The sequence below is a fragment of the Dama dama genome, chromosome 9 (assembly GCF_033118175.1).
Source record: "Dama dama isolate Ldn47 chromosome 9, ASM3311817v1, whole genome shotgun sequence".
NCBI classification, from domain to species: domain Eukaryota; kingdom Metazoa; phylum Chordata; class Mammalia; order Artiodactyla; family Cervidae; genus Dama; species Dama dama.
In genome coordinates this window covers 52,133,190-52,160,737 of record NC_083689.1, presented here as the reverse complement: position 1 = coordinate 52,160,737, position 27,548 = coordinate 52,133,190, and the positions used below count along the sequence as shown (strand labels likewise).

The window sequence follows — 27,548 nt, the reverse complement described above, 5'->3', positions numbered from 1 at the left end:
TTTGCATCAAATGTTCCCTTGGTATCTCTAATTTTCTTGAAGAGATCTCTAGTCTTTCCCATTCTATTGTTTTCCTCCACTTCTGTGCACTGATCATTGATGAAGGCTTTCGTATCTCTCCTTGCTATTCTTTGGAATTCTGGATTCAAATGGGTATATCTTTCCTTTTCTCCTTTGTTTTTCACTTCTCTTCTTTTCACAGCTATTTGTAAAGTCCTCCTCAGACAGCCATTTTGCTTTTTTTGCATTTCTTTTTCTTGGGGATGGTCTTGATCCCTGTCTCCTGTACAATGTCACGAACCTCCGTCCATAGTTCATCAGGCACTCTGTCTATCAGATCTAGTCCCTTAAATCTATTTCCCACTTGCACTGTATAATTGTAAGGGATTTGATTTAGGACATACCTGAATGGTCTAGTGGTTATCCCTACTTTCTTCAATTTAAGTCTGAATTTGGCAATAAGGAGTTCATAGACTACGCCAAAGCTTTTGACTGTGTGGATCACAACAAACTGGAAAATTCTTAAGCTGATGGGAATACCAGGCCACCTTACCTGCCTCCTGAGAAATGTATGCAAGTCAAGAAGCAACAGTTGCAACCAGACATGGAACAACAGACTGGTTCCAAACTGGGAAAGGAGTACATCAAGGCTGTAACTTGTCACCCTGCTTATTTGACTTATACGCAGAGTACATTATGTGAAATGCCAGACTGCATGAAGCATAAGCTGGAACAAGACTAGGGGAGAAATATTAATAACCTCAAATATGCAGATGATACCACCCTTAAGGTAGAAAGCAAAGAGGAACTAAAGAGTCTCTTGATGAAAGTGAAAGAGGAGAGGGAAAAAGTTATCTTAAAACTCAACATTCAAATAAACTAAGATCATGGCAATTGATCCTATCACTTCATGCAAATAGATGGGGAAACAATGGAAACAGTGAGGCTTTATTTTCTTGGGCTCCAAAATCACTGCAGATGGTGACTGCAGTCATGAAATTCAAAGACACTTGCTTCTTGGAAGAAAAGCTATGACCAACTCAGCTGCTGCTGCTCCTGCTAAGTCGCTTCAGTCGCGTTCGACTCTGTGCAATCCCATAGACAGCAGCCCACCAGGCTCCTCTGTCCCTGGGATTCTCCAGGCAAGAATACTGGAGTGGGTTGCCATTTCCTTTTCCAAAGCATATATGCATGCTAAGTTGCTTCAGTCGTGTCCAACTAACTCTATGCGACCCTATGGACAGCAGCCCACCAGGCTCCTCTGTCCACAGGATTCTCTAGGAAAGAATACTGGAGTGGGTTGCCATTTCCTTCTCCATGACCAACCCAGACAGCATATTAAAAAGCAGAGACATTACTTTGCCAACAAAGGTCCATGTAGTCAAAGCTATGGTTTTTCCAGTAGTCATGTATGGATGAGAGAGTGGGACTATGAAGAAAGCTGAGCGCCGAAGAATTGATGCTTTTGAACTGTGGTGTTGGAGAAGACTCTTGAGAGTCCCTTGGACTGCAAAGGGATCAAACCAGTCCATCCTGAAGGAAATCAGTCCTGAATATCCATTGGAAGGAGTGATGTTGAAACTGAAACGCTATTTTGGCCACCCGATGTGGAGAACTGAGTCACTGGAAAAGATTCTGATGCTGGGAAAGATTGAAGGCAGGGGTAGAAGGGGAGGACAGAGGATGAGATGATTGGATGGTATCACCCACTTGAAGGACATGAGTTTGAGCAAGCTCCAGGGAGTTGGTGGACAGGGAAGTCTGGCATGCTGCAGTCCATGGGGTCGCAAAGAGTTGGACACGATTGAGGGACTGAACTGAACTGAAAGAGGAAGAACTCACCTGTGGCCATACATCTTGCTTCTTAAAAAAAAAAAAAAAAAAAAATCTAGCGTATATCAGACATCCTTGCTAGACAACATACCTCACTGTCATTCAGCGGCAGAGAATCTGCCCAGGAAGTACACTCTGTCTTTAGTCCAATCACATCATCCTTAAGGTGCAGGGCAGGGCTCTCTCCCTTCTGCACACTCTTGCCCTCCCAACCCTAGTTTCCAGTCCACCTTTCCATTCACTCATTCCTCTCTGCCCCGCCCAGAAATCGTGGCTTTGCCCACTCTTTCTTCTTCTAACTTTCCCGGGGCCAGTAGTTCTTCGCCAATCGGAGACGTAATTGTTTCTTTTCTCCCGACCTCTTAGTGACTTTACGAGAAGGAAGGTTTCTGATTGGTTTTTCTGTAGCGAGAACCCGCCAATAACAGACAGACTTTTTTGGTTCAGAGGGTCAGGCAGTATTGTCGCTGATGATTGGTTGGGGTGGCCGAGACAGGAAAATGGCTGCGAGCTCCTCTATAGTGTCGGTGGCCGCGACGGCTTCCTCGGTGCCGGTCCTGCCATCCAGCTGCGATTTCTCAAATTTGCGGGAAATTAAAAAGCAGCTGCTACTTATCGCGGGCCTCACCCGGGAGCGGGGCCTCCTGCACAGTACCAAGTGGTACGATGTCGGGGTCCGAGGGGACCGGGGTTGGATCCTCGGCCTTGGGGGGCTTGGGCTGATTCAGTTTGTGTGGCTGTTCCAGGTCTGCGGAGTTGGCCTTCTCCCTCCCGGCATTGTCTCTGTCTGAGCTGCAGCCGCCGCCGCCTATTACAGAGGTAACGACGTATTCACAGCGAGTGCTCCCCAGCATCAGAAGAGATGCTGAGTGCCCTGTCACCAGAGGGGAGCACAGTGTTTTATCAGGGATGTTTGTAGAGGGAGTTCAAGCCATTCACAAAGATGGATGTTTTAAGCAATTTTATCTGTATGTGTTTGCTAAGCTTGGAAAGACTTGGTGCTCCAACTTAAGCTTTTGGAGGGATTAGTAAATAATGCTTGCTTAAGATTTCAGCCTTTTAGATTTTACAGTTCAACCTCGACAGTATTCATAACGAGGAGAAGCATCAAAGGTTTTTACAACAGTGTGAAACCGATTTTGGATCCAGACGGTTCTGGGTTCAAATCTCAGCCATACTAGTGAGTTTTGACAATTTACTTAATTAACCTCCTGAGCCACAGTTTCCTCGTCAGTGACATGCAGATAATAGTAGTCACTTTATGGGGATACTGAGAGAGTTAAATGAGATATGAATCCATTTTGTGTATGATCTATAGTACATATGTTTACATAGTCTGTAGTCTGAGAGATTTTTGTCATAATCCATTTTGTTTTTCCTGAAGATGCCATTTGATTCCATTCTTCCTCCAACCACACACACACACACACACTCACACACTTAAAAACAGTAAATATTCATTAATCCAAAAGGTACAATGCATGACATATATACACTACCATGTGTAAAATATATAGCTAACAGGAAGACACTGTATAACACAAGGAGCTCCACTCAGTACTCTGATAAATAGAGGGATGGTATGGGAGAGTGGGAAGGAGACTCAGAGGGAGGGGATATATGTATACTTACGGCTGATTCACTGATGTACAACAGAAACTAACACAAAATTATAAAGTAATTATATTCCAGTAAAAAAAAAAAAATACAAGTCACACAAAAAATGTATAATGCAAGTGAGAGAGGTGGAAGAAAAAATAAGCAAATGATGAATGTATGTGAAAAGGGCCACCAGAATCCTAAGCTTGAATGGCCACATTTAGGACATGTTCATCCAATGAAGAAAACATGAATATAATTTTGGTTCCAGTTTTGTGCTGACAGTATTTGGGCAGGAGGGATGAAGAGAATGAAGTTATTAAAAGTTTTAATCAACTTATCCCTAGAATTTGAGGAGATTGTATGTTTTTACCTCAAGCATGTATCATTTAATTTTTTTACATAGAGAATATAGCTGTGTCTTGCTTTTACAGTACTAATGTGTCAAAACTTGAAGAACAAAAAATACAACTAATTCCACAATATATTGCATTCATGTGGACATTTAAAAGTCTGGAGAAGGAAAGGAATGTCAGATATTAATACTAGACATTTTTCATGACTTTTTTACTTTTTCCTCATATCATATGTGTATTATTGGCCCCGTTTTACAGATGAAGAAGTGAATACTCAGAGAAGCTAAGTAAGTTCACTACTAACATCTTGAATCCAGGAAGTCAAGGAGTCAGAATTTAAATCTAGGTGCCTAACACTAAAGCATATGCTACTTCCCACTACATTTGCAGAAACAATACAAATTTCTGAGTGCTAAAGTTCTTTCCCCAACTTTTTATTTTGAAAGAATGTACTGTTACCTTACTTTATAAACTAATAAATAAGTATTGGGTTTTGGGGAGGAGGAAAATAATTATTGTTTCTTACATCTTGAATTTAATAAATATGCTTCTTGGATTTGAACTTTTGTTATCCTGTTCTTAATCACCAACATAAGCTTGTCTCTTTTTTAGGAAGATGCCCAGGATATGGATGCTTACACCCTGGCCAAGGCCTACTTTGATGTTAAAGAGTATGATCGGGCAGCACATTTCTTGCATGGCTGCAATAGCAAGAAAGCCTATTTTCTGTACATGTATTCTAGATATCTGGTGAGGGCCCGTTTTAAGATGTCATTCTTTTTATCAGTGAAGCATCCATGTTTAGAAGTCCCAGTAGAAAAAATTTCATCTTTAATAGTTTAGCAGTAGTCTACTTGGTGAATATACTTTATAAATACTTAATAAAGAAGACATCAAAAGAAAAGTAAAAAGAATAATGGTATGAAAGAAAATATAAAAATATTGACCGTATTCATTATTGATAAAGGCAGGGGGCAGTAGACCGTCTATTTCAGGAGTAAAAGTTTATATAGTTTTGACATTGGTTGAAAATCACCTGTGGCTTTGGTTGTGGCTATGGGTGAAATTTGTTGCCCAGAGCCACTGGGGGCCTCAGCTCACCACCCACTCCTCTGTATGGGGAGGTGAAACCCAGACCATGACATGTGTAGACGCTCTGGGCGTGTGTGCATGCTGTGTGTTCACATGCTGTCGTGTCTGACTCTGTGACCCCATGAACTGTAGCCTGCTAGGCCCCTCTGTCCATGGGATTACCCAGGCAAGAATACTGCAGTGGGTTGCCATTTCCTCCTCCAGGGGATCTTCCTGACCCAGGGATTGAACTCATGTCTCCTGCTGCTCTGGGCGGGTTATGTCAGTTTGAAATACTATGCCCAAATAATTCTTGAAGAAACTTCACTTGTCCAATAGAAATACTTCAGTATGTGTACAGGGATGTATGTACAGAGCTGTTCATTGAAGTATTTTATGTAGTAGGCAAAAAAATTAAGAACCTAAATAACCGTTAGTCAAGAAATTCATTGTTAATTTTTGCCTGAAGTTTTCTTTATAATAATGTTGTGAAATGATGATATTCTACTCCAGAACTCTCTTGAGAAGTAAATTCTACTCTGAGCAAGGCCCTGGGATTTCCCTGCTGGTCCAGTGGCTAAGACTCCCTGTCCCCCATGCAGGGGGCCTGGGTTCGATCCCTGGTCAAGGAACTAGATCCCTCATGCTACAACTAAGGGTTTGCATGCTGCAGCTAAAATCGCACATGCCACAGCTAAAAAAAGATCCTGCATGCTGCAACTAAGACCTGCTGTAGCCAAATACATAAATACTTATTATTTTTTTTAAAGAGCGTATTTTTCCCTTCACTTATTTATGTATTTATCTAGTGTCAGTATGGACTCAAGGATACCTATTTTTTTAAATTGTTTATAATTCATTATTGTACTTTATCATTTTGGTACTCAAATTATTCCAGATTCAGCAGTGTGAGCGCCTAAATAGCTGTTTAAAATTAGTGACCAACAGTAGCTTTCATTTTGAACTTGGACCCTTTAGGTCAATTCAGGCTGCTGGTTTTAGAACAGGTTTCAGAATAAACTGAAAAAAAAAACCTACTTAACTGATTTTCTCTTACAGTCTGGAGAAAAGAAGAAGGATGATGAAACAGTGGATAGCTTAGGTATGAATTTCTTTCTCTTATCTTTTGGACTAAAGCAGAAGTTGCAGACTAATCCCTGTAGGATCCAGGCAGGTAATATAAGTGTGGGAAGTGGACTGAGAAGTCTGCAGGCTGGAGAGCACAGCTGCCGCTGAGGGCTCCCTTGTGGGGATGTGGGCTTGGTTGTGTCAGAGGCTTTCCTCCCTTGGCCTTACCCTGTTCCCTGCAACCTGAACCTGGAAATTTAGATTTTTAGGTGAAGCTTCTGATATTTAAATATTGATAATTAAAAATTTAAAAACCTATGTGGACCTAACAGAGTATGACTGCAGACCCATTATCAGTTGCAGTTTCTATAATAAAGTAAATGGACTGTGTAAGATGTCATCGGCCATTGGTGAATGTTGGCTGGAAGTTCCAGTTGTAACTTTGGTTGACGCCAGAGGGAGTATCTGAGTCTGAAATAAAAAGCAGCAGTCTACCCTTCGGTCAGGAACTCTGTTTCTTTCCTAGGCCCTCTGGAGAAAGGTCAAGTGAAAAATGAGGCTCTTAGAGAACTGAGAGTGGAACTCAGCAAAAAACACCAGGCTCGGGAACTTGATGGCTTTGGCCTTTATCTGTAAGTGTTACAGTATAATTTGGAACTTCTGAGAGATATTCTTCTGAGTAGAGGGGAGATGTTATTAACTTATGTGATCGTTCCCTTCTTTTCTAGGTATGGTGTGGTGCTTCGAAAGCTGGACTTAGTGAAAGAGGCCATTGATGTGTTTGTGGAAGCTACTCATGTTTTGCCTTTGCACTGGGGAGCCTGGCTAGAACTCTGTAACTTGATTACCGACAAAGAGATGGTAAATTTGAGATGAGCTATATGAAAAATCTTTTGCTTCAAGTCTTATGTAATTCTTTAATAATCCAGTAGGGGGAGAAAAATTTTGCTAAACCTTTCATTATAGCTACCTCTTTGCTCTCTCTCCTATGGTCTCTTTCACTGTTGGGATTTAGGTCTTTATTTGAAAGACCAATGTCTAGCTTTTCTTTGGTAGATGCTGTTGGATTTGCATCCAGTTGTGTTAAGACTGTCTTCATATTCATGCTTTCAGATTCAAGTTTTACTGTAACTTGTTTTATAGACTAAATGCTATTATAGTTTCCTAATTCCAAAGATGCTATAGGAGTGATTTCTCTTAAATCAAGAATTGTATTGAAAACATGTTTAATGTCTCTTCTGAACTGTCATAGGTCTCTGTTAAGATTTAGAAATGTGTTAATTAATGAAATAATGTATATGAAATTGCTTTCTGAACTGTAATTTTTATTAGTCATTGTTAGAGAACAATGTCTACAGAGTTGTCTACAGAGTTTATTTTGCTGTTCTTCAGTAGTTAATAGAAGCAACAACATACTTCCTTTTTTTTTTTTTTTTTAACATACTTCCTTTTGTTGACTCTAAGGGACCAAGGGCTGGTTGATTTCCCTCTATAATGGCACATGCTACTAAATTTGAGTCTGAAATCTTAATCTTGGTTTACCTCTATTCACTTATCTCTAACTACCTACCAGACTTTCAATGAAAGTTTGTTTAGCTCTGAACTTAAAAAAAATATGTAAAACCACATTTCTCGTCTTGCCTCCTCAGTTCTCTTTCTTCCTCTCAACCTGATGGACTCTCAGTTATATCACTACTTCTCAGAATGTACTGTCTTGATGCCTCAAAGTCATATTTTGTCTCTTCCCTTTTTCTCATCTCCCTTTAGTCAGTCACCAGACATTGCCATGGTTTTCTTCTTGTCTGAATCTTTTTCTCTTGGTTCCCTTTGCCATCTTGGTTATCATCTCACAGCTAGATTACTTAAAAGTAATAAATACTTTCTATCTAGCTTTCCTATTTTTGTACTTTCATTTCCAAGCTATCCTACATATTGTTTCCAAACTTATTCTTAAAGCACTCATGTCATCATGTCACACTCTTAACAAAAATTGCAGTATTTTCATGTTGCATCTCATTTCTGGTTGTAGCATAGCACCCACTCTTAGTTCAGTCTTTTTTTTCCTACAGCTTCCCAACACATAGCCTCCCCTCAAACTGAACTAGTTGCCTCATACTGTTTACCTACACTCATGACTTTTTCCTCTGTTGTTACCCTTATCTAGAATGTTGTCTTTTTTTCTTCCTCACCCCTTTTCTATTCAGTTTCTACCCATCCTCCAAGACTCACCTCAAATCCTATCTTCTTGAAGCTAGACCATTCTTCCCTATTCCTCCTATTATGTTTGTGAGTCCTATTCACTTAATTGAACAGCATCTTAGGTGGTGCTAGTGCTAAGGAACCTGCCTATCAATACAGGAGACATAAGAGATGTGGGTTTGATCCCTGGGTTGGGAAGATCCCCTGGAGGAGGAAATGGCAACCCACTCCAGTTTTCTTGTCTGGAGAATCCCATGGACAGAGGAGCCTGGTAGGCTGCAAACCATAGGGTTGCAGACTTCAACTCAACTGAAGCAACTGAATACACACACACACCTGTTCATTATTAGGTGCTCTAATAAAATTTTGGTGATAAATTCTTTTAGAAAATAAAGATAGTTCCTTGATGTTCATTTGGGAGAGAGGTCAAAGTATATTAAGTATGTTCCTCTCTCTCCTGCTGCCAGCTGAAGTTCCTGTCTTTGCCAGACACCTGGATGAAAGAGTTTTTTCTGGCCCATATATACACAGAGTTGCAATTGATAGAGGAGGCCCTGCAAAAGTATCAGAATCTCATTGATGTGGGCTTCTCTAAGAGCTCATATATTGTTTCCCAAATTGCAGTTGCCTATCACAATATCAGAGGTGAGTGAATAAGGATAACGAAGTACCATCAAATCCTGAAGGTAGCACTGTATTGTTTTCTGAACTCTGTCTTATTTCTGCAGATATTGACAAAGCCCTCTCTATTTTTAATGAGCTAAGGAAACAAGACCCTTACAGGATTGAAAACATGGACACATTCTCCAACCTTCTTTATGTCAGGGTGAGCTGCTTCCATTGCTTAGACCTGATTAAGCTCTTTTGTGCTTTGATCTCCTGGGTTGGATTGTCACCTTGTAGCGTTAGATACAAGAAAAATAAGGGTTCCTTTTTCATGCTTAGATCATCTTTGTTTTCTTTCAGAGCATGAAATCTGAGTTGAGTTATCTGGCTCACAACCTCTGTGAGATTGATAAATATCGTGTAGAAACATGCTGTGTAATTGGTAAGAGTCACTATTTTTTTTTCTTTCAAGATTATCTTTAGTGTAAGTAATCCAAATAACAACAATATAAAAGTGTAAAAAAATAGGAGGGGACAGTTCTCTGGCAGTCCAGTGATTAGGACCCTGAGATTCCACTGCAGGGGGCATGGATTCAACCCCTGGTCAAAGAATTGGGATCCTGACAAAAAAAAAGTGTCAAAGGTAAAAAAATTGTATACAGTAGAATGTGAAGGATCACTGTAATCCCACTCACAAGACTGGTGGATGCAACTCCAGAATATTTTTCTGTGTAAATACTAAAAACAGTATATGTGTAAGTATGGTTATTTACAAAAATTGTGTCATCATATTAACTACTTTGTAATGAGCTTTTTTTTTTTAACCTAAAATATATCTTTTTTCCATCTTTTCATGCTATTACATCTAGAGTTGTATTATTTATGATGGCTATGTAGTATTTTATTATATAGATGTGCCATTTTTAAAGTTTAATTATTTTCTATTGTATAAGTTGTGGACATGAGTTTGAGGAAACTCTGGGAGTTGGTGATGGACAGGGAGGCCTGGCGTGCTGCGATTCATGGGTTCGCAAAGAGTCGGACACGACTGAGCATCTGAACTGAACTGAACTGAACTTAAAACCAGTTAAAATCAAAGGAGACATACATATGAAGAGTAATGCTTTAGGAGTTTCTGGATTTTTATTTTATTTATTTATTGTTTGGCCATGCCACACAGTTTATGGGATCTTAGTTCCCCTAGCAGGGTTTAAAGCCAGGCCTTTGGCAGTGAGAGCAAGGAGTCCTAACCACTGGACTACCAGGAAATTCCCGTCTGTTTTTTAAAATAATTATTTGATTGGTAAACTTTTTTTTTTAATTTATTTTTATTTTTGGTAAACTTCTTAATGAACTGTTTTTGTTTTCTCTTCAGTATATCTGTGCATGCGTGCATTCTCAGTTGTGTTTGACTCTTTGCAAACCCTTGAACTGTGGCCCACCAGGGTCCTTCATCCATTGTATTCTCTCAGCAAGAATACTGGAGTGGGTTGCCATTTCCTCCTCCAGGGAATCTTCCTGACTCAGGGATCAAACCGGCATCTCCTGCATTGCAGATAGATGCTTTACTGCTGAGCCATCCTGTCCTTTGCCCCCAGTATATCTGTAATGCCTGACAAAGTTCCTAACATATGGTCATTAAATGTTTGTTGAATTCAGCCACCTATTTTAAGAATAAGGAACATTAGATAAGATAAAAAGTATATTTCAGCTTCCATATTATAGCCAATTCAGAGGAAGTGAAAGGAGTAAAAAGGTTGGGGAGAGAAGAAACTTGAGGACCTGAAAGAGAATGAAACAATAGAGTGATAAATAGAGTGATGGCAAGAAACCTCTACTTATTTATTTTTTTGCTTCTGATTTTATGTCTTGATGTGAGTTGAATGCTTCCTTTTGCATCTTTTCTGGAGTTCTAGTCTCTGACAGGCAGCTTTACACACACACACGCAAATACACACACACACATACATATATATATATATTACTGTGTAGCATGGTTAAGATTTGGACTCTGGAACCAAACTGCCCAAGTTTAACTCTTGGTTTTGCTACTCACTAGCTGTGTGACAGTGGATTTAAATTCTCCTCATCCATAAAGGGATTTATCAGTAGAACCTTTTCCTATGTGTTTGTTTTAAGGATTAAGTAAATTAATACATACAAAGCACTTATAATAATGTTAAGTTGCCCAGCACATTGTAATTATACAATACATTGTAGCTGTTCCAACTGGTCAGAAAAGCTCATCTACTTAATCTTTGCACAGAACTTGCCTATTCTGACTTACTTAGCATCTCTTTTGTCATGCCCACTGCTTTAGTAGCTAAAGCTTATACTCCTGCTACCACTGCTTCACTTCTGTTCTATTACAGAAGTTAACCCTTGGACAATCTGCTTAAAGTTTGGTTATTTTTCTGTATCTGAGTCTGAGTCAGTGGCAGAAGCAAAGGTATCTTTGTATATATTAAAGACCTCTCATCTTTTTTCCTAGGTGATATCAACTTGAATGATCTTATGTGATACAGACAGTTGTTATAAATGATTTCTCCTGCATCAAACTGACAGCTGAATCTAGACAAATTTTTTTTAAAAAAGACAAACATATATAGAAATAGTATTACTTGTTTTTTACTAGAGTGGAATCATGAAGTTTCTCGCAATTTGCTTTTTCCATTTGACAGTTTATCATGGTCTCTGTAAATTATATGTATATATCTAAATACATCCTTTTATTTAGTTTATGCACATACACTTTTTACATAAAGGAGATTTTTTTTCCCCCCTCACTGCACCCTTCATCCATTAAAATACTTGTGTTAGCATGTTCTGGTACCACATGAAAAATATACATACACATATATGTGGGGTTTGGGCTTCCCTGGTGGCTCAGTGGTAAAGAATCCGCCCACCAGTGCTGAAGAGGCAGGTTCAATCCCTGTGTGAGGAAGATTCCCTGGAGAAGGAAACGACAATCCACTCCAGTATTCTTGCCTGGGAAGTCCCAAGGATAGGGGAGCCTGGCGGGCTACTGTCCAATGGGTTGTAAAAGAGTCGAACGCAACTTAGTGACTGAACAGTGACAATGCAGGGTTTAATGGGCTGTTTGCTTACAAAAATAGGATCATATTGTACCCATTTCTCTGCATTTTACTTTTCTCATTCAACAATATCTCGTGAAAAATCATTCAGAAGTCTGGTATATCTCTCATTTTTTTCCTTCTTTTTAAAATAATTGAGGTATAGTTGATTTACAATATTTTATTGGTTTCAGGTATACAACTTAGCGAGTCTGTATCTTTTCTGTACAGATGGTCATATAATTTTTATTTTTCATTTTGTTAATGTGGTATATATCACATTGATTAATTTGCAGGTATTGAACCATCCTTGCATCCCTGGGGTGAATCCCACTTGATCATGATGTATGATCTTTTTAATGTATTATTGAGTTCAGTTTGCAAATACTTTGAGGACTTTTTCATCTACGATCATTAGCGATATTGGCCTGTAATTTTCTTTTTTTTTGAGATGTCTTTGGTTTTGCTATCAAAGGTGATGCTGGCTTTGTGGAATGAGTTTGGAAATGTTCCTTCCTCTGTAATTTTTGGGAATAATTTGAAAAAAATAATTGTTAGCTTTTTTCTAAATGTTTGATAAAATTCATCTGTGAAGCCATCTGGTCCCAGACTTTTGTTTGTTGGGAGTTTTTTTTTTATTACTGATCCAGTTTTATTACTGGTAATTGGTCTGTTTATGTTTTCTATTCCTGTTTTAATTTTTGGAGATTATATATTTCTAGGAATATGTCCATTTCTTCTAGGTTGTCCATTTTATTGGTATATATTAAAGATAACTTTATTGAGGGATAATTTGTATACCATAAAATATACCCATTTTAAGTTTACAGTTCATTGAGCTTTTGCTGACTTACTCAGTTGTGTAACCATAGTCACAATCCAGTTTAGAAAATTCTTATCAAACCCCAGAGTTTCCCTGAGTCTCCTTGCAGTCAGTCCTGCTCCCATTCCCAGCAGGTCTGCCTTCTGAGTGTGCAGTTTTGCCTTTTCTAGAAATTTTAAATGGAATCTTGGAATATTTAGTCTTATTATGTGGCTTTTTTCACAGAGCTGTTTTTTGAGGTTTGTCCATGTTATAGCATAGGTCAGTAGTTCTTTTTTTTTTTTACTGCCAAGAAGTATTTCATTGTCTGGATATACACCACATATCATTTATGCGTTTACTAGTTGAGATAAGTCAGATGGCCTTTATTCCCTTTCTTCAAATAAAATTTTTAATAGAATCCTAAAATCTTTCATATACTCTTTTTAAGGCCAGTGATAATAGAACTTCTTGATTCTTGTGGAAGAGAGGAGTTCAGAGTTCTACATTTTTAACCTTTCAGGTACTTTCTTAGCAACCTAGTAAGATAGTTGGAAAACTACCAATCTGAAGCATACTCTAGGAATACCTTACCCTTTATTAAGAAAATATATGTATAAATGCTGCTATCCAGAGGAAATAAACTGAAGAAAACCTTTGTGGTGTTATGAAACACTTTTTTTAAAAAAACCAGAATGTATGATAGATCAAATATATTTTCCAAGGAAATGATATTGCCTATACAATTTGGTTTTTCTGCAAGGACTTTGGGGGAATGAGTTCATGCCTACCCTGTGAAATGCTGCCTATTTTAGTGACTTATTTTAATCTTTCTAGTTGTTCACATACTTTTTTTTCCAATTAGGCAATTATTATAGTTTGCGTTCTCAACATGAGAAAGCAGCCTTGTATTTCCAGAGAGCCTTGAAATTGAATCCTCGGTATCTTGGGGCTTGGACGCTGATGGGACATGAGTACATGGAAATGAAGAATACGTCTGCTGCTATTCAGGCTTATAGGTGAGGTTTTAGTTGGAGGGTGAGGTGGAGCAGATTGTTGTGATTTTAGGAACCTCTGGGAAGATCACCTGGAGAAGGGAATGGCTTCCCACTTTAGTTTTCTTGTCCATGGATAGAGGAGCCTGACAGGCTATAGTCTGTGGGGTCCAAAGAGAGTCAGACACATCTGAGCAACTAACACTTTTACTTTATTGAGTCTGTAAGTCGCTAACTTCGATTCTGCCTTCTTACCAGTTTTCTCTTCCATTTCTTAGGCATGCTATTGAGGTAAATAAGCGGGACTACAGAGCCTGGTATGGCCTTGGGCAGACCTATGAAATCCTTAAGATGCCATTTTATTGCCTTTATTATTATAGACGGGCCCACCAGCTTCGGTAAGTCTGACTACCACCTGATGATGTTTGTTGTGGGAAGGGCTGACACTTTTCTTTCTCTTTGGATAGCTACTGAAGAATCACAGTGAATAGTTTTAACTTTTGGAGACCTAAGTTTAAACATGCCATATGTTTGTTGTTTGGTCATTTTTATGTAGTGTATTCTACTAATATGTTAATAGCATAACTGTGGGGACTTCCCTGGTGGTCTGGTGGTCAAGAATCCGCCTTGTAACGCAGGGAATGTGGGTTAGATCTGTGGTTGGAGAACTAAGATCCCACATGCTGCGGAGCAGCTAAGCCCAAGTGCCACAACTACTGAGCCTGTGCATTACAACTAGAGTCCCTGCACTGCCATGAGAGATCCTGCGTGATGCGACGAAGACCGCCCCCCCATGCCGCAACTAAGACCCAAGGCAGCCAAATTAATTAATTAATTTAAAAAATAGTATAATTGTGAACATAAAATAATATAATTATACTAAGTATTGGATTAAAGCCCATTCCTTTCATGGATTTGAAACAGTTGTGGTAGTGGTTCCTCAAGGGAAGACTTCAGTTATCTTTTTTTTTTTTTTTTTAACTTCAGTTATCTTTAAAGTCTTTGCTCAGGTTTTCTATTTCTCGTTCCTTACAGGCCCAATGATTCTCGAATGTTGGTTGCTTTGGGAGAATGTTATGAGAAACTTAATCAACTAGTGGAAGCCAAAAAGGTACCTGAAATTGGGTTCTGGAGAATTTATGTGGGAACCTAATGTTTGGATGAGGGGTTGAGCTATTGGTGCTTAATTTTCCTTCATTCGTATCTGTCTGCATAGGGAAGTCTGAATATTTATAGGCTCATTTGCCTGGAGAATCCCAGGGACGGGGGAGCCTGGTGGGCTGCCGTCTATGGGGTTGCACAGAGTCGGACACGACTGAAGCGACTTAGCAGCAGTAGCAGCAGCAGTGTGTATAAAGCGAAGCAGGACTGACATAGTGGGAATGTTAGTATGTAGCCTAGACCTCAGGTCTAGTAAAAATGCTTTGTATTCTATAAGTCTGAATTTCTGGGAGGATTGCAGGACCTGAGTGAGTCATGGCACATGGGGCAATGGTTGAAGTGACTGGTTTATTTATTTCTTTATTGACAGTGCTATTGGAGAGCTTATGCTGTGGGAGATGTGGAAAAGATGGCTCTGGTGAAACTGGCAAAGTGAGTGAAAGAGTGAAATGTTAGTTGTATTTCTGTTGGCTTCTCTGGTAGGTGGATCCTGCATGTTCTCGAGCCTCTTATCCATCATCTACATGAATGAGGGGATGTTCAGTTCAGTTGCTCAGTCGTGTCCGAATCTTTGTGACCCCATGGACTGCAGCACGCCAGGCCTCCCTGTCCATCACTAACTCCCGGAGTTTCCTAACTCATGTCCATCGAGTCGGTGGTGCCATCAAACCATCTCATCCTCTGTCGTCCCCTTCTCATCCCACCGTTAATCTTTCCCAGCATCAGGGTCTTTTCAGATGTGTCAGTTCTTCTCATCAGGTGGCCAAAGTATTGGAGTTTCAGCTTCAGCATCAGTTCTTCCAATGAATACTCAGGACTGATTTCCTTTAGGATTGACTGGTTGGATCTCCTTGCTGTCCAAGGGACTCTCTCAAGAGTCTTCTCCAACACTACAGTTCAAAAGCATCAATTCTTTGGCCCTCAACTTTCTTTATGGTCCAACTCTCACATCCATACATGACTACTGGAAAAACCATAGCTCTGACTAGACATTGTTGGCAAAGTAATGTCTCTGCTTTTTAATATGCTATCTAGGTTGGTCATAACTTCTTCCAAGGAGCAAGCGTCTTTTAATTTCATGGCTGCAGTCACCATCTGCAGTGATTTTGGAGCCCCCCAAAATAAAGTCTGTCACTGTTTGCACTGTTTCCCCATCTATTTGCCATGAAGTGATGGGACCAGGTGCCATGATCTTAGTTTTCTGAATGTTGAGTTTTAAGCCAAACTCAGGGATGTAGTACAGTATCATACAGTAGATCAGTATGAATACTGATCTGGAAACTTAGTCATCTTGACTCAAGAGAATACTAGTACTTTTTGAAGGGGAATTGTTTTCCCATTTGGAAAATTCAAGAACTAATTGAAAGAAATGGAAATTTTATGTGAGAGCAGTCTAGAGAAACTAATTTAGGTATCAATCTCCTTCTAACCCCCAGGAAAAGACAGAATAACTCAGAAATGATAGGGAAAGAGGTTCTTAAATGCAATTTCATTCCTACTAGTTATTTTCTGGATTCTTACAAAAAATCTGAATTGCTTGCCATCTTTTTGACCTTACTCGGTATTACCAGGCAATTTTAGCAATGGTATGTTATCCAGCTTAAGTATTTACTAACTTTCCCTCCATCACCAGAAGCAGAATGATTTGAAGCTTTGATGAAGAAACTGTCACTTCTGGGCACTAATATTATTCTGGGTCCCACTGTGTCATTTACGTCAAAATTTGTACTTGTCTATATATTGTCATTTTGTGATGTTAACTTGTGTGCTTTTACTTTTTTTTATTGCTAGCTTGCTTTGCAATATGATTTGTACCTAACGACCAATTTCTTTTGTAGGCTTCATGAACAGTTGACCGAGTCAGAACAGGCAGCCCAGTGTTACATCAAGTATATCCAAGATATCTATTCATGTGGGGTATGTGTCATTAGCATGAGAATTGGGTTGCTGATCTTATTATCATCACCTCAGTCACCCCTGCTCTCCTTATCTAGGAAATAGTGGAACACTTGGAGGAGAGCACTGCTTTCCGCTATCTGGCCCAATACTATTTTAAGTGTAAGCTGTGGGATGAAGCTTCAGCTTGTGCTCAGAAGTGTTGTGCATTCAATGATGTAAGTATCAGTACTTTAGTGAAAGACTTGGATTTTAAGTTTGAGGACATGACTTTACTGTGATCTGGGGGTGGAAGGTGGTTAAAAGGGTGAGTGGAGAGGCTACCTTGTTCTGAGAAACTTTATAAGTCAGTATTTTAGAACTTGTTTTTGACAATAACTTTGGATATATTTTGATACATTTGCTTGACCTTGTTTCAGACCCGGGAAGAAGGTAAGGCCTTGCTCAGGCAAATCCTACAGCTTCGGAACCAAGGCGAGACTCCCTCCACTGAGATACCTGCACCCTTTTTCCTCCCTGCTTCACTGTCTGCTAACAACACTCCCACACGCAGAGTTTCTCCACTCAACCTGTCTTCAGTCACACCATAGTTGGCTTCTTTCAAACCAGAACATTGCCAGACCCATATTAAGCCTTATCTCCATGTAAAAAACAGCCACATCTATTTTTCCAAGGACCTTATTTTTGTTTGTACAACTCCTTGGGGACAGTTTATAGAGTCACCTTCAGAGTAGACTGACAGAAGAATCCTGGCAGGAACAGATACTGTCTTTTGCCAGTTTGAAGCACTTCTATCTCCCTTCTGTTCAGAGTGGCTACAGATCTTGGCCTTTTTCCCAGGTCTTTTGGCACCCACAAAACATGCCTTTAACAGCACTTTAGCACAGGCAAGTCTACAGGAACAAAGTTTAAATGCTGCTGGGAGTGAGAGATTTCTTTAGAAAGGCAAGGAAGAAAGCCTGCCACGTTACCCTCTGCTGACAGTAGGGCACTGGATACCCTAGGAAGGTCAGGGCACTGGATAGACATGACTCATCATTCTTTGATGTGCTAAGCATGACTACTCTGATATCAGAGATTAGTTTTAATGGAGTCAAGCTGTACTTTTGTTCTCACTAGGAAGACATTCTTCCAAAACATGACTTTGGGGTGTCTCCTAGAAACTTTCAAATTGGAAGTAACAAGTAGAGTTGAACAAAGGGGCAAAAGGACTCACTGAGTGTGGAACTGATGGCCCCTACTACGGGGAAAAGATGTCTAGAGTTAGCTATACCCCTACTAAAGCAGAGCAAGGAGACAGGATTACAGAGTTTCACAGATATTTGGGTGTGATAACTTTTGTGACTATACAGATAAGAATAAACTCTTTAAGTCAGTCTGTTTTAATAAATATTTTTGACATAATTGTTTGTGTCTCTTCCCCCGACCCTATCTCCGGCAGAATGATTTTTTTTCCTAACCTTCACCTGTTAGACAAGGTAAAAGTAATCATTTTTGCTGTATTCTTGGAGAGTTTCAGGCCTGTGCTTGTGTGTTCCGTAGGAGGTAATATGCTGTGATTATGTCTGCTGTGATTGATTTGGACAGTGGATACTATGGGTTATTCTGAGCTCAGGGCCCAGCCTTCCTTGATTCTTTCTCCAGAACAAGTTTGTTACCCATTCATCTCCTAATATATGACGCTTCATTTTTAAGGGAGGTTTAGCATATCTAATGTCCCTTGCATTCGTTTCTTACGGAGATTTCTTGGGTTAGCTGTACACCAGTTGCTGGTTTCCACTGCCATTCTTGTGCAAGGTTCCCAGGGGCCTGGATGGTATTTGATTTTCAGTTTTTCTGCCCCTTTTATAATTTACTTCAATGATAATGCTAGATTTGTAATTCAGATTTAAAATGTGAATAATATCTTTATTTTAATATAACTTGTGTGCATAGAAACCATATAAGTAAAAAAGTGTAAGATTACATAGGTGATTATATTACAAAAGGGAGAAAAACTACTAGTGTCTGAATATTGCATTTTAGATAGAGTTTCAGGTATATATATGGTAAAGCTTTAAAGAAACCTACTTCTTAAACTGAGCAGCAAACCCACCTGAGGGGAGTGCTCTCTCCTCACAACCTTAGTATTTTTTGCCAAAAGGCCCAGATTTGAGTAAAGGGGAACGCCGTGAGCGCAGGATTCGGGCATAAGGGCTGCAGTCTGTTGAACTTTGGCAGGTGGGTGTTCGGGGAAGTAAGTTACGAAGAAACGGTTTCTTCCCTGGGGGCTGTTGGTTTGGTTGCTGGTTTTCCTGGTTGGCACCGAGGCGCTTTTTGGTAGAAGCCTGGCCTTGAAGTTTCAGCACAGTATGATACTGCTCTGCGATGCATGCTGCCTTCTTCCGAAGGTCCAGTTTTACTAGCGTCATGTTATTTTGCAACTCAGCCAGGGTCTGATCCTAAGGAAGATGAACAAAGTTATAGAAAACATTTCTATCTGATCTACTAAAGAAACTCTAGAGGGCAAGGTAATACACACTATAGTTAATAAAACTTCTTTTTACAAAGATTAGTTCTGTATGGTGAGAGCTTTAATGGAATGGTGTGTGTGGAGGTGGGTGGGTGTTGGTATTTAAGACCCAAACAAATAGCACTGAATAGAAGGACCTTTTCTAACACATCAGGTGGTATGAGCCTGAATAATTTCACTTAACCTCCAAGAGCCTCAGTTCCTGGGTGGGTATCAAATTAGGATGTATTTTTTTTACATTTCCATGTATTTGGATGGAATCAGGGTGCATTTATTGATGACAGTGTCATAGCTTAATTGTTAGTGTTTCGTTTTACTATGGTTTCTTAGTTTACGCATCTTGAATGAAATATGATAGTATCTCCCTCCCAAGGATAGTTATAACAGAAAAAGCCTACAATTACTTAGCATAACGTCTTGTACTTAGTGAATGGTTACTTTGCAACGAAGAGAAACTCCCCTCACTAAAACATTAGCCTAAAAATCTTTTTTATCTTCATCATATATATTCTGACATGGGCTGATGGGAGAAAGTGATATATAGGCTGCCCCAACCTGTTTGATTAAGATGTCATCACAAGTGGCCAAGGCTTGGCGAAGTTTTCCTGCTCCAGTGTTGTGGCAACAGGCTCTTTCTGCTGACTGGAGAGACTCACCAAGTTTCTGAAGCTCTGTCCGCAGTAGCCTTATATTCTGAAAAAGGAAGAGTAGGAACCAAATTGTGGCCAAGATGTCACACTAAGTGATTTACAGGAGTCAGAGAACCATCTGAAGAGAAGTAAAATTAAAAAGGCTAGCTGTAAGAATGCAGTAGCCACTTTCCAGGATGGCACAGAAAGCATCTTGTCCTCACGTAAACCAGGGATACAGTGCTGGGAACTGTCTTAGGTGAAAGCTTTGGTAACGGAGAAAGCTAGTTACCTTCTGGCCCTCCTCTAACTTCTTGTCCACATCAACGATGAAAGGCTTGGCTGAAGGTGGGGGTTCTAACATTTTCTGATACTTCTGCAGCTCTGAGGGAAAGAAGCAATAAACTCACATGTATAGGCTTTCTAGCCTTGTACTTACCTCTTTAACTGAATTAACAGTAGTTTGCAAAAAAACATAAGTGAGGCCATGTGCATCCTAGAATGAAAGGTCAGGGGGATGTAGCTTGGCGGTCAAGGAAATTATGTTGGAGTTGGCCCCAGAAGGCCCAAGTTTGAAGGACTGCTTCCTGCCCTCTCTCCCTCTTCACCTTCAGCGGTGGAGTTTAGCTCTGCTTTGCATTGTTCCAGTTTAGCCTTAATCTCCTGGAACTGCTGGGTGGAAACAGAAGCCAATCTTTGTGACCGCCGTAGGGACAGTTCAGACCCTGAGGGTTGATGGGCCACTTGCTGCTGTCTGGCTTCCTGCAGGAGAGCTTCTAGCTCTTCAATCTTCTCATCTCGCTCCTAAAGGGAAACAGAGAACACAGTTCTGTTCAGAGTCAGACGAATCCTGCAGGTATAGGTGACTGAAGAATGAACAAAAATTGCCCTGTTAATTAGCATTTACACCATTTCTTGGCCAGTCAAACTCTAAATCAGTTCATCAAACACAGATTGACATAAAGCACTAAGGAGAGGAGAGAAAGGTGAATTACACATTCCGCCCCTACTTTATCTCAGGCAAGCTAGCGATGGGAATCTGAGCAGCTACTTGGGACTGGTTCAGGGCAACTCACCTGAAGTTCTTCTTGGTAAAAACTTGTCAGTGACTCCTTGAGGATTGTTAGTTTGTCTTCATACAGTTCCTCTAGTAGTTCCTTTTGTGTGTCCAAATGTTCACTGTCAGAAGAGAAAAGAGAAGTCAGTGCAGATTCTGAGGAGTGAGCTTGGAAAGCAGATCTTGAGGCATTACTCCATCCTCATCTCTACTTCCTACCCTACGGTCTCGGTGATAGAATAAGAGGGGTTACTCAGCTGGTACCTGCACCACTGTTCTCGTTGTTGCATCTGCTCCACCATCTCATTGCAAATTTCATCACGGAGCTGCATCTCCAGCCGCAGTTTTTCCTGCCGTTCTTTCAAAAGCAGTGCTTTCATGGCTTCTACCACCTGTAGGAGCTCCTAGGAGGGACACACAGGTCAGAGGTCATCAGAAGTCCATGCCCTAAAAACGTACAGGCCCACTTGGAACACAGCATGGAAAATGTATAGCCGTCAAGCTTCTGCGCCAAAGTTTTCTTGCATTCTCACCTCCTTCCCGTATGTAGAGATGTCAACTTCATTTTCAATGTCATCACCAAGGCCTGGGTCAGTCTTAGTTCCAGTCTCCAAGCTGGGAGAAGCACGCAGACTGTGTTCCTTGAGGAATGAGTGTATCGATGGAAATCCCAGTTGCACAGGTGGAGCATGCACAAGCTAGTGAGGGGAAAGAAATCTTAATCGAATCCATTACTAGTCCCTAGCAGCCTTCTGAAGTACAGGTACCAGCCCAAAGTGAGCACAATCATCACACCTATAGCTTCACACCTGGCTAGCAATGGCTGAGAACTTGGCCACATGAAGGGTCTCATCATAGGTAGACGCACAGGGATTCACATTGACAATCATGCAGGAGCGGCCTCGGCCTGTGAAAAAGCCTTGGAACACTCGAGTCAGCTTGCTGTCACGGAAGGGAACCAGGTTCTGCTTTGACCTGGCAGGGAATTAAAGAGAATAGTGCTGTGAGCAGAGCTCTAGCCCCTGAGGAGATACTAGCACTAGCTGCAGTGATGATCAGGAAGTTTCTTAGCAAACTGCAGAGTGCCAGGCCATCCTGGCTTGCACTGAAAAGCTTACCGGTTCTGCTGGTTTTGGCGCAGGGCAGCAATACAGCGGCCCAGGGTGTGCAGAGAAGTGTTAATGTTTCCTGCTTCCTTCAGCCGCTCACCACTCTTTTGATCTTTGCAGCGCTCTGAGCCAGCAAGATCACAGAGTGATAACCTTGAGTGATGAACAGGATCTGATATTAGGACCCCACATGTTACATGCTTTTTAGCCCCTTCATATCATTCTAGGGAGGGGAGGAACTGTGAAGAAACTACCCAAGGAAAGAGAACATGAATCTAATGGAAGTAATTCCTCTGAGGACTTTCTTGTCCCCTCCCTCAACCACCATTTATGGCCCCAAAGCCCAAATTTCTAAATGGAAAAACTTACTCGCTAATCTTGGGGATTATATCTCCTTCCCCCTGAAGGTGCAGGATCCGGATTGAGAAAATGCTATGACTAGAAGTTAAAAAAAATAAAAGTCACTGCGTATCTTCTATGACCAGGTGGAGGACTAATGTTTCCTGAAACACAGTGAAAGGCTGACTCATTAACCTACTAACCTACGGCTGGAGTTCTGGTTCAGGTGGGTGCTGGCAAAGCTCTGGTTTTTACGACCCACTTTCAGGAGTTTCCAGGCCTCCTCAGCATCCTGAACATGAATCCAATTGAGATCTGATGTGAAGGAAAGAAGGGCATACATAAGATGGGAGCACCTTACTCTTTTTCAAGTCTCTCTGAAGGTCCCCTCCAGGGTTTATGCCAGCCACCCTGCTTTCCCATACCTTTTATGTAGGGATTGCCATTTTGATCCTCACACAGCCGCAGAGTCTGCCTCTTGCGCTGCTGGCTAGGTGGTTCTAACAGGTCATAAAGCAGTTCATTGTAGATCTCAAAGAAGGAGATCCAGATAGAGAAGCGAAGATCTGCAGGGACACTTACAGGGGCAGTGTCTGGCTGTGCCCATCGGTGACTCATTTCTGGGGAAAAAGCCAATGTCCAGAGCATCAACTCAAGGGTAGTCCACCTCTCCTTTGGCCTGCAGGGGCCTCAGAAAGTGGGACTCAGGTTGCAACCTCTGATCTGTACCCCTGGAGTTTTGGGGAGCAGAAAATGGGTTCCTACTGTTAACTGGCACAGAGCCCAGTCATAGTACATACCATCCAGCTGGCTACTGCTGGGAAACTGGCTACTGGAGGAGAGCCCTGCAATGCCACTGTCAAAACTGGTGCTGGTACCCATCCGGCTGTCAATGTAGACACTTTTCTTCAAGGAGGTGGACAGTTCCTCCTGGAGGGGTCCAGGGATAAGATAAGCACAAAACTTTCTGGAGGTCTGTCCCCTATCCCTGCCTGTGTGAACACCAACACTTTACCTCTTGGAGGCCTCCATTTAGTAGAGCCAGTTTCTTTAATTCCTCCTGCCGGATCTGCTTGCTGTCTAGCCACATTACCTCATTGGAGAACAAGGGCTTCAGATTAGGTGTTGGATGAAGCTGGCCTTGGAGGCTATTGAAGATCAGAGCCAGGGACCTGGGCAGGATCCCACCATCCTTGATGGTACCTGGAGGTATGCGAAAGAGGGACAGTTGCAGCAAGCACTGTTCAACTCAGAGCATCAGAAGCCAAAGACAATCAGCAGTTCTGTGAGGCCCACTACTCACCTTGGATTGTGTAGGTTTTCCCCGAGTTGGTGACTCCGTATGTATAGATGAGCCAGTTCTGTCCTTTAAGTACATCCTTTACCATCTCCTTCACAGTCAGGTTGAAGAAAGATGCCTGTCCCACTTCTGGTCCAAAGATCTAGGGACAGACCCAATTTCTCAGAGGCCCATCCTTCACCTGGAGAAGGCAATGGCAACCCACTCCAGTACTCTTGCCTGGAAAATCTCATGGATGGAGGAGCCTGGTAGGCTGCAGTCCATGGGGTCACTAGGAGTCAGACACGACTGAGCAGCTTCACTTTCACTTTTCACTTTCTGGCATTTGAGAAGGAAGTGGCAACCCACTCCAGTATTCTTGCCTGGAGAATCCCAGGGACGGGGGAGCCTGGTGGGCTGCCGTCTATGGGGTCGCACAGAGTCGGACACAACTGAAGCGATTTAGCAGCAGCATCCTTCATCTCTCACTTTTACCTGTGCCGAGCCAGAAAATACATCCCTTCCTGAGTGGTTGGCTCTGGAGACTACTCAAGCAGCTTCTTCCTGCAGTGCTGCCAGTTGCTGCCTAAATACTCTCTGCCAGTCCATCTTTCATCCAAATCAACAAATACTTACAGAATGCTATCTGCTAAGTCCAATGCTGCACATAAAATGGAGCAACATAATGGTCACAAGCATGGGTTTGGTAGATAGATGAATCTAGATTCAAGTCCTAACTCTACCAATGACTAGCTCAGGAACATTATATTCAATGAGTCACAATATCCTTACCAGGAAAATAGGGACAGTGATGATAGTAACAAGAGTTGTTGGGAATTAATGTATATAAAGTACATGACAAGCTGACAACACATAGTGAAGTGAAGTCGCTCAGTCGTGTCCGACTCTTTGCAACCCCATGGACTATAGCCTACCAGGCTCCTCCCTCCATGGGATTCTCCAGGCAAGAATACTGGAATGGGTTGCCATTTCCTTCTCCAGGGGATCTTCCTGACTCAGGGATCGAACCCGGGTCTCCTGCATTGCAGGCAGATGTTTTAACCTCTGAGCCACCAGGGAAGCCCTGCTGCTGCTGCTGCTGCTGCTAAGTCGCTTCAGTCGTGTCCAACTCTGTGCGACCCCATAGACGGCAGCCCACCAGGCTCCCCCGTCCGTGGGATTCTCCAGGTAAGAACACTGGAGTGGGCTGCCATTTCCTTCTCCAATGCATGAAAATGAAGTCGCTCAGTCATGTCCGACTCTTAGCGACCCCATGGACTGCAGCCTACCGGGCTCCTCAATCCATGAGATTTTCCAGGCAAGAGTACTGGAATGGGTTGCCATTGCCTTCTCCAGGGAAGCCCTAGGGTCCCCCAAATCGTAGACATGCATATATAATAAACTCAGTCAAGTAAAATGCTTTCCTTCTGAAGAGGGAATAAAGTTGCCCCTACATGTTGGTCCCTTGTTCACATATCAGTAACTCCATACCTGGGAAAAGGTGAATCTGTGGGTGGCCTGTCCAATTCCTCGCTCGTTGCTCTTCTGGGCAAAAGAGTCCTTGGGTGCCTGAAGGGTAAGTGTCTCCATATTCTCAATACAAACACAACCCTGAGATGGGGGAAAACATAGTTGTCACAGAAGGAAACATTCCTGGGAAACTCTGCTGTACTGTATCATTCCTTCTTTTAAATCCTCCCTCCTCAGAAACTTACCTGATCCTCCTGTCGTTCTAACTCTGAAGGTAACAAGGGCCTGACCCTCAGGTATACTTTCACCTTCTCTGTACCATCTTCAGATGGAACCTGTAGTAGAATTCCCAGTCAGAATCACAGATTAATCTCAGTTACTTCTGAGCAGATGAGCAAACACAACATAGTTCCTGGGAATCATGCTAATACCATCCCGATTAACCTCAGATGACTCTGTGCTGTTACTCTGGTTCCATAATCATTCCAACCCACATGGAGTTTTTCAGTACTTAATCGCCATTCCTTGTCTCTTCAGTATCCTGCAAACTTGGCTTACCAAGATTATCTGCATCAGAAGGGGCTGACTGGTATGAAAATCAGTGTGTGATATTATAGCAAAACACAGTAGTTAAGCACTTTGCGTGTGTGCTAAGCCACTTGTGTCCGACTCCGTGACACTATGAACCATAGCCCATCAGGTTCCTCTGTTCATGGAATTTTCAAGGCAAGAATACTGGAGTGGGTTGCTATGCTCTCCTCCAGGGGATCGTCCCAACCCAGGGATTGAACCCATGTCTCTTATGTCTCTTGCATTGGCAGATGGGTTCTTTACCACTAGTGCCACCTAGGAAGGCCCAGTTAAGCACTTTGGAGGCAGACATCCCTGAATTTGAGTCCCAGTTTCATCATTTAGTAACTATGAGATCTTAAATAATCACACCCACCACGTTCATTTAACAAATATTTATAGACATCTACTCTGGCCTAGATATTCTAAGAGGCTCTGGTAGCCCACAGTGAAGAATATTACCAAGGCTTCTGCTCTCATGAAACTTCTACAGAAGAGAAGACTTCTGAGTGGAGCTGTTCTCAACTATGGCCATTTCCCTTTCAAGAGACATCTAATATTAGGACAGGTTTCCTGGTTGTCACAAATGGGAAAGAGCTACTGACATCTAGTGGGTAGAGGCCAGGAATGCTGCTTAACATCTTAAATTGCACAGGATAGCCCCCTGTAACAAAGAATTATCTGGCTCCAAACATCCATAATGCTGCACCTGAGAAACCTCAGCTCAGCAGAAAGTTTCCTTAAATGGAAGCTATGGTTGATATTAAAACCTGAATGTACACTTCACCTACTTAATGGTGATATGACCTTGTGCAAATAACTAAAACGTCTGGGCCTCAAGGTGAAGGAGAGACAATGACTGCCTTTCCTCATAGAATAAACTGAGAGTAAGCGTTCAGTTTCATTAATGCAACGCAATTAATAGCTTTCTTATGGACACACAACTGTACATTTTTTACTTATCATGCTCTTAATTTTGAGTTGACCTGTCAAAATCTAGAATTGCTGGGTTTTTTACCTCATGCTTCTCTGTATGGACAACTAGTAGGCTGATTATATCACTTTCAGTCCCCAAGCCACTCTTCAACTCCTTTACCTGCTTGTCTTCCAGGGAGGTGGAGATGACAGAGCAGTCTGACAGCAGGTCCTTGCGTATCACACATCCCAAATCTGCAGCTGTGGACTCAAACATGGGGGAGACTACGACCTCCTCATCCGACAGCAAGCCAGCTGGTGGAGAAAGGATCCCTTGCGACATGTCAGCAGGGGCAGTTTAGGTCTAAAAGGAGACAAGAGTGGGTAGGGAGGACAACCTTAAGGGATAAAAGGGGCTGAAGAATTCTGAAGAATTCAGCCTCTTTTCTAGGTAAGAAACAATTCCCTGGCCCCAGGACGACGTAGTCTCGCTCCCTGAATTCCTACTCCCTTTCCCTTTCAACTACCAGCAAACGGGAAAGGAATGAGAGTAAGAGTTAATCATTTAATCCAATCTGAGGCAGCATTTCGGACCGCGAACAGGAATGAACAGATATCCAACTCCGAAAACATAAGGCCAAGTTCCAAGTAGGGAGCCTCCCTCAGCCGTGTCAGTAGCCCTAGGTTCATTCTCCAACCTCGCCCCTAGGCCCACGGTTGAGGACAGAATTAAGAAAAACAGAAATGGCGGCAGTACACTCCTACTCCGCCAGAGCAAAGGTGCCCCAACTTGGCTCAAGTACAGCCGCACACTCACCCAAAGACGCCACACTTCTACGGTACCGGCTCACTCACACCCCACAGCCGAAACTGGGCTTTCACAGCTTGAGAGCACAACTCCACCCACGAAGCACACCTTTGTTACTGATACAATGTTTTAAATTGCGCGCTGCGTTCGTTCGGCCAATCAGATAGCGAAGCTTGCACCTACCAATCAGTGCAAGG

The 27,548-nt window shown here is 41.7% G+C and overlaps 2 protein-coding genes and 1 non-coding gene across 3 annotated transcripts; 2 read left to right on the top strand and 1 right to left on the bottom strand.

The window, feature by feature from the left end:
• Positions 1-2,322: 2,322 nt before the first annotated feature.
• On the top strand, positions 2,323-18,067 carry CDC23 (cell division cycle 23). Its single transcript, XM_061151386.1, has 16 exons — positions 2,323-2,494; positions 2,580-2,652; positions 4,401-4,538; positions 5,919-5,961; positions 6,454-6,559; positions 6,656-6,788; positions 8,594-8,771; positions 8,855-8,952; positions 9,093-9,174; positions 13,477-13,630; positions 13,885-14,004; positions 14,642-14,717; positions 15,138-15,199; positions 16,606-16,684; positions 16,762-16,881; positions 17,083-18,067. The coding sequence occupies exons 1-16, from the start codon at positions 2,334-2,336 to the stop codon at positions 17,251-17,253; spliced, it is 1,794 nt and encodes a 597-aa protein (XP_061007369.1). The 5' UTR covers positions 2,323-2,333; the 3' UTR covers positions 17,254-18,067.
• On the top strand, positions 4,809-4,935 carry LOC133063040 (small nucleolar RNA ACA64). Its single transcript, XR_009694347.1, has one exon. It is a non-coding gene; the product is annotated as a small nucleolar RNA ACA64 (small nucleolar RNA).
• A 387-nt stretch (positions 18,068-18,454) lies between the features above and the next one.
• Positions 18,455-27,518, bottom strand: KIF20A (kinesin family member 20A). Its single transcript, XM_061151384.1, has 19 exons — positions 27,361-27,518; positions 26,725-26,907; positions 25,304-25,393; positions 25,080-25,199; positions 23,613-23,751; positions 23,325-23,512; positions 23,110-23,239; positions 22,735-22,929; positions 22,513-22,624; positions 22,340-22,408; positions 21,980-22,123; positions 21,671-21,836; positions 21,395-21,559; positions 21,126-21,265; positions 20,881-20,983; positions 20,413-20,608; positions 20,097-20,188; positions 19,731-19,868; positions 18,455-19,104 (listed from the first exon to the last, which is right to left on the bottom strand). Exons 2-19 carry the CDS (start codon positions 26,884-26,886, stop codon positions 18,787-18,789), a joined length of 2,667 nt encoding a protein of 888 aa, XP_061007367.1. The 5' UTR covers positions 26,887-26,907; positions 27,361-27,518; the 3' UTR covers positions 18,455-18,786.
• Between the last annotated feature and the right edge of the window lie 30 nt (positions 27,519-27,548).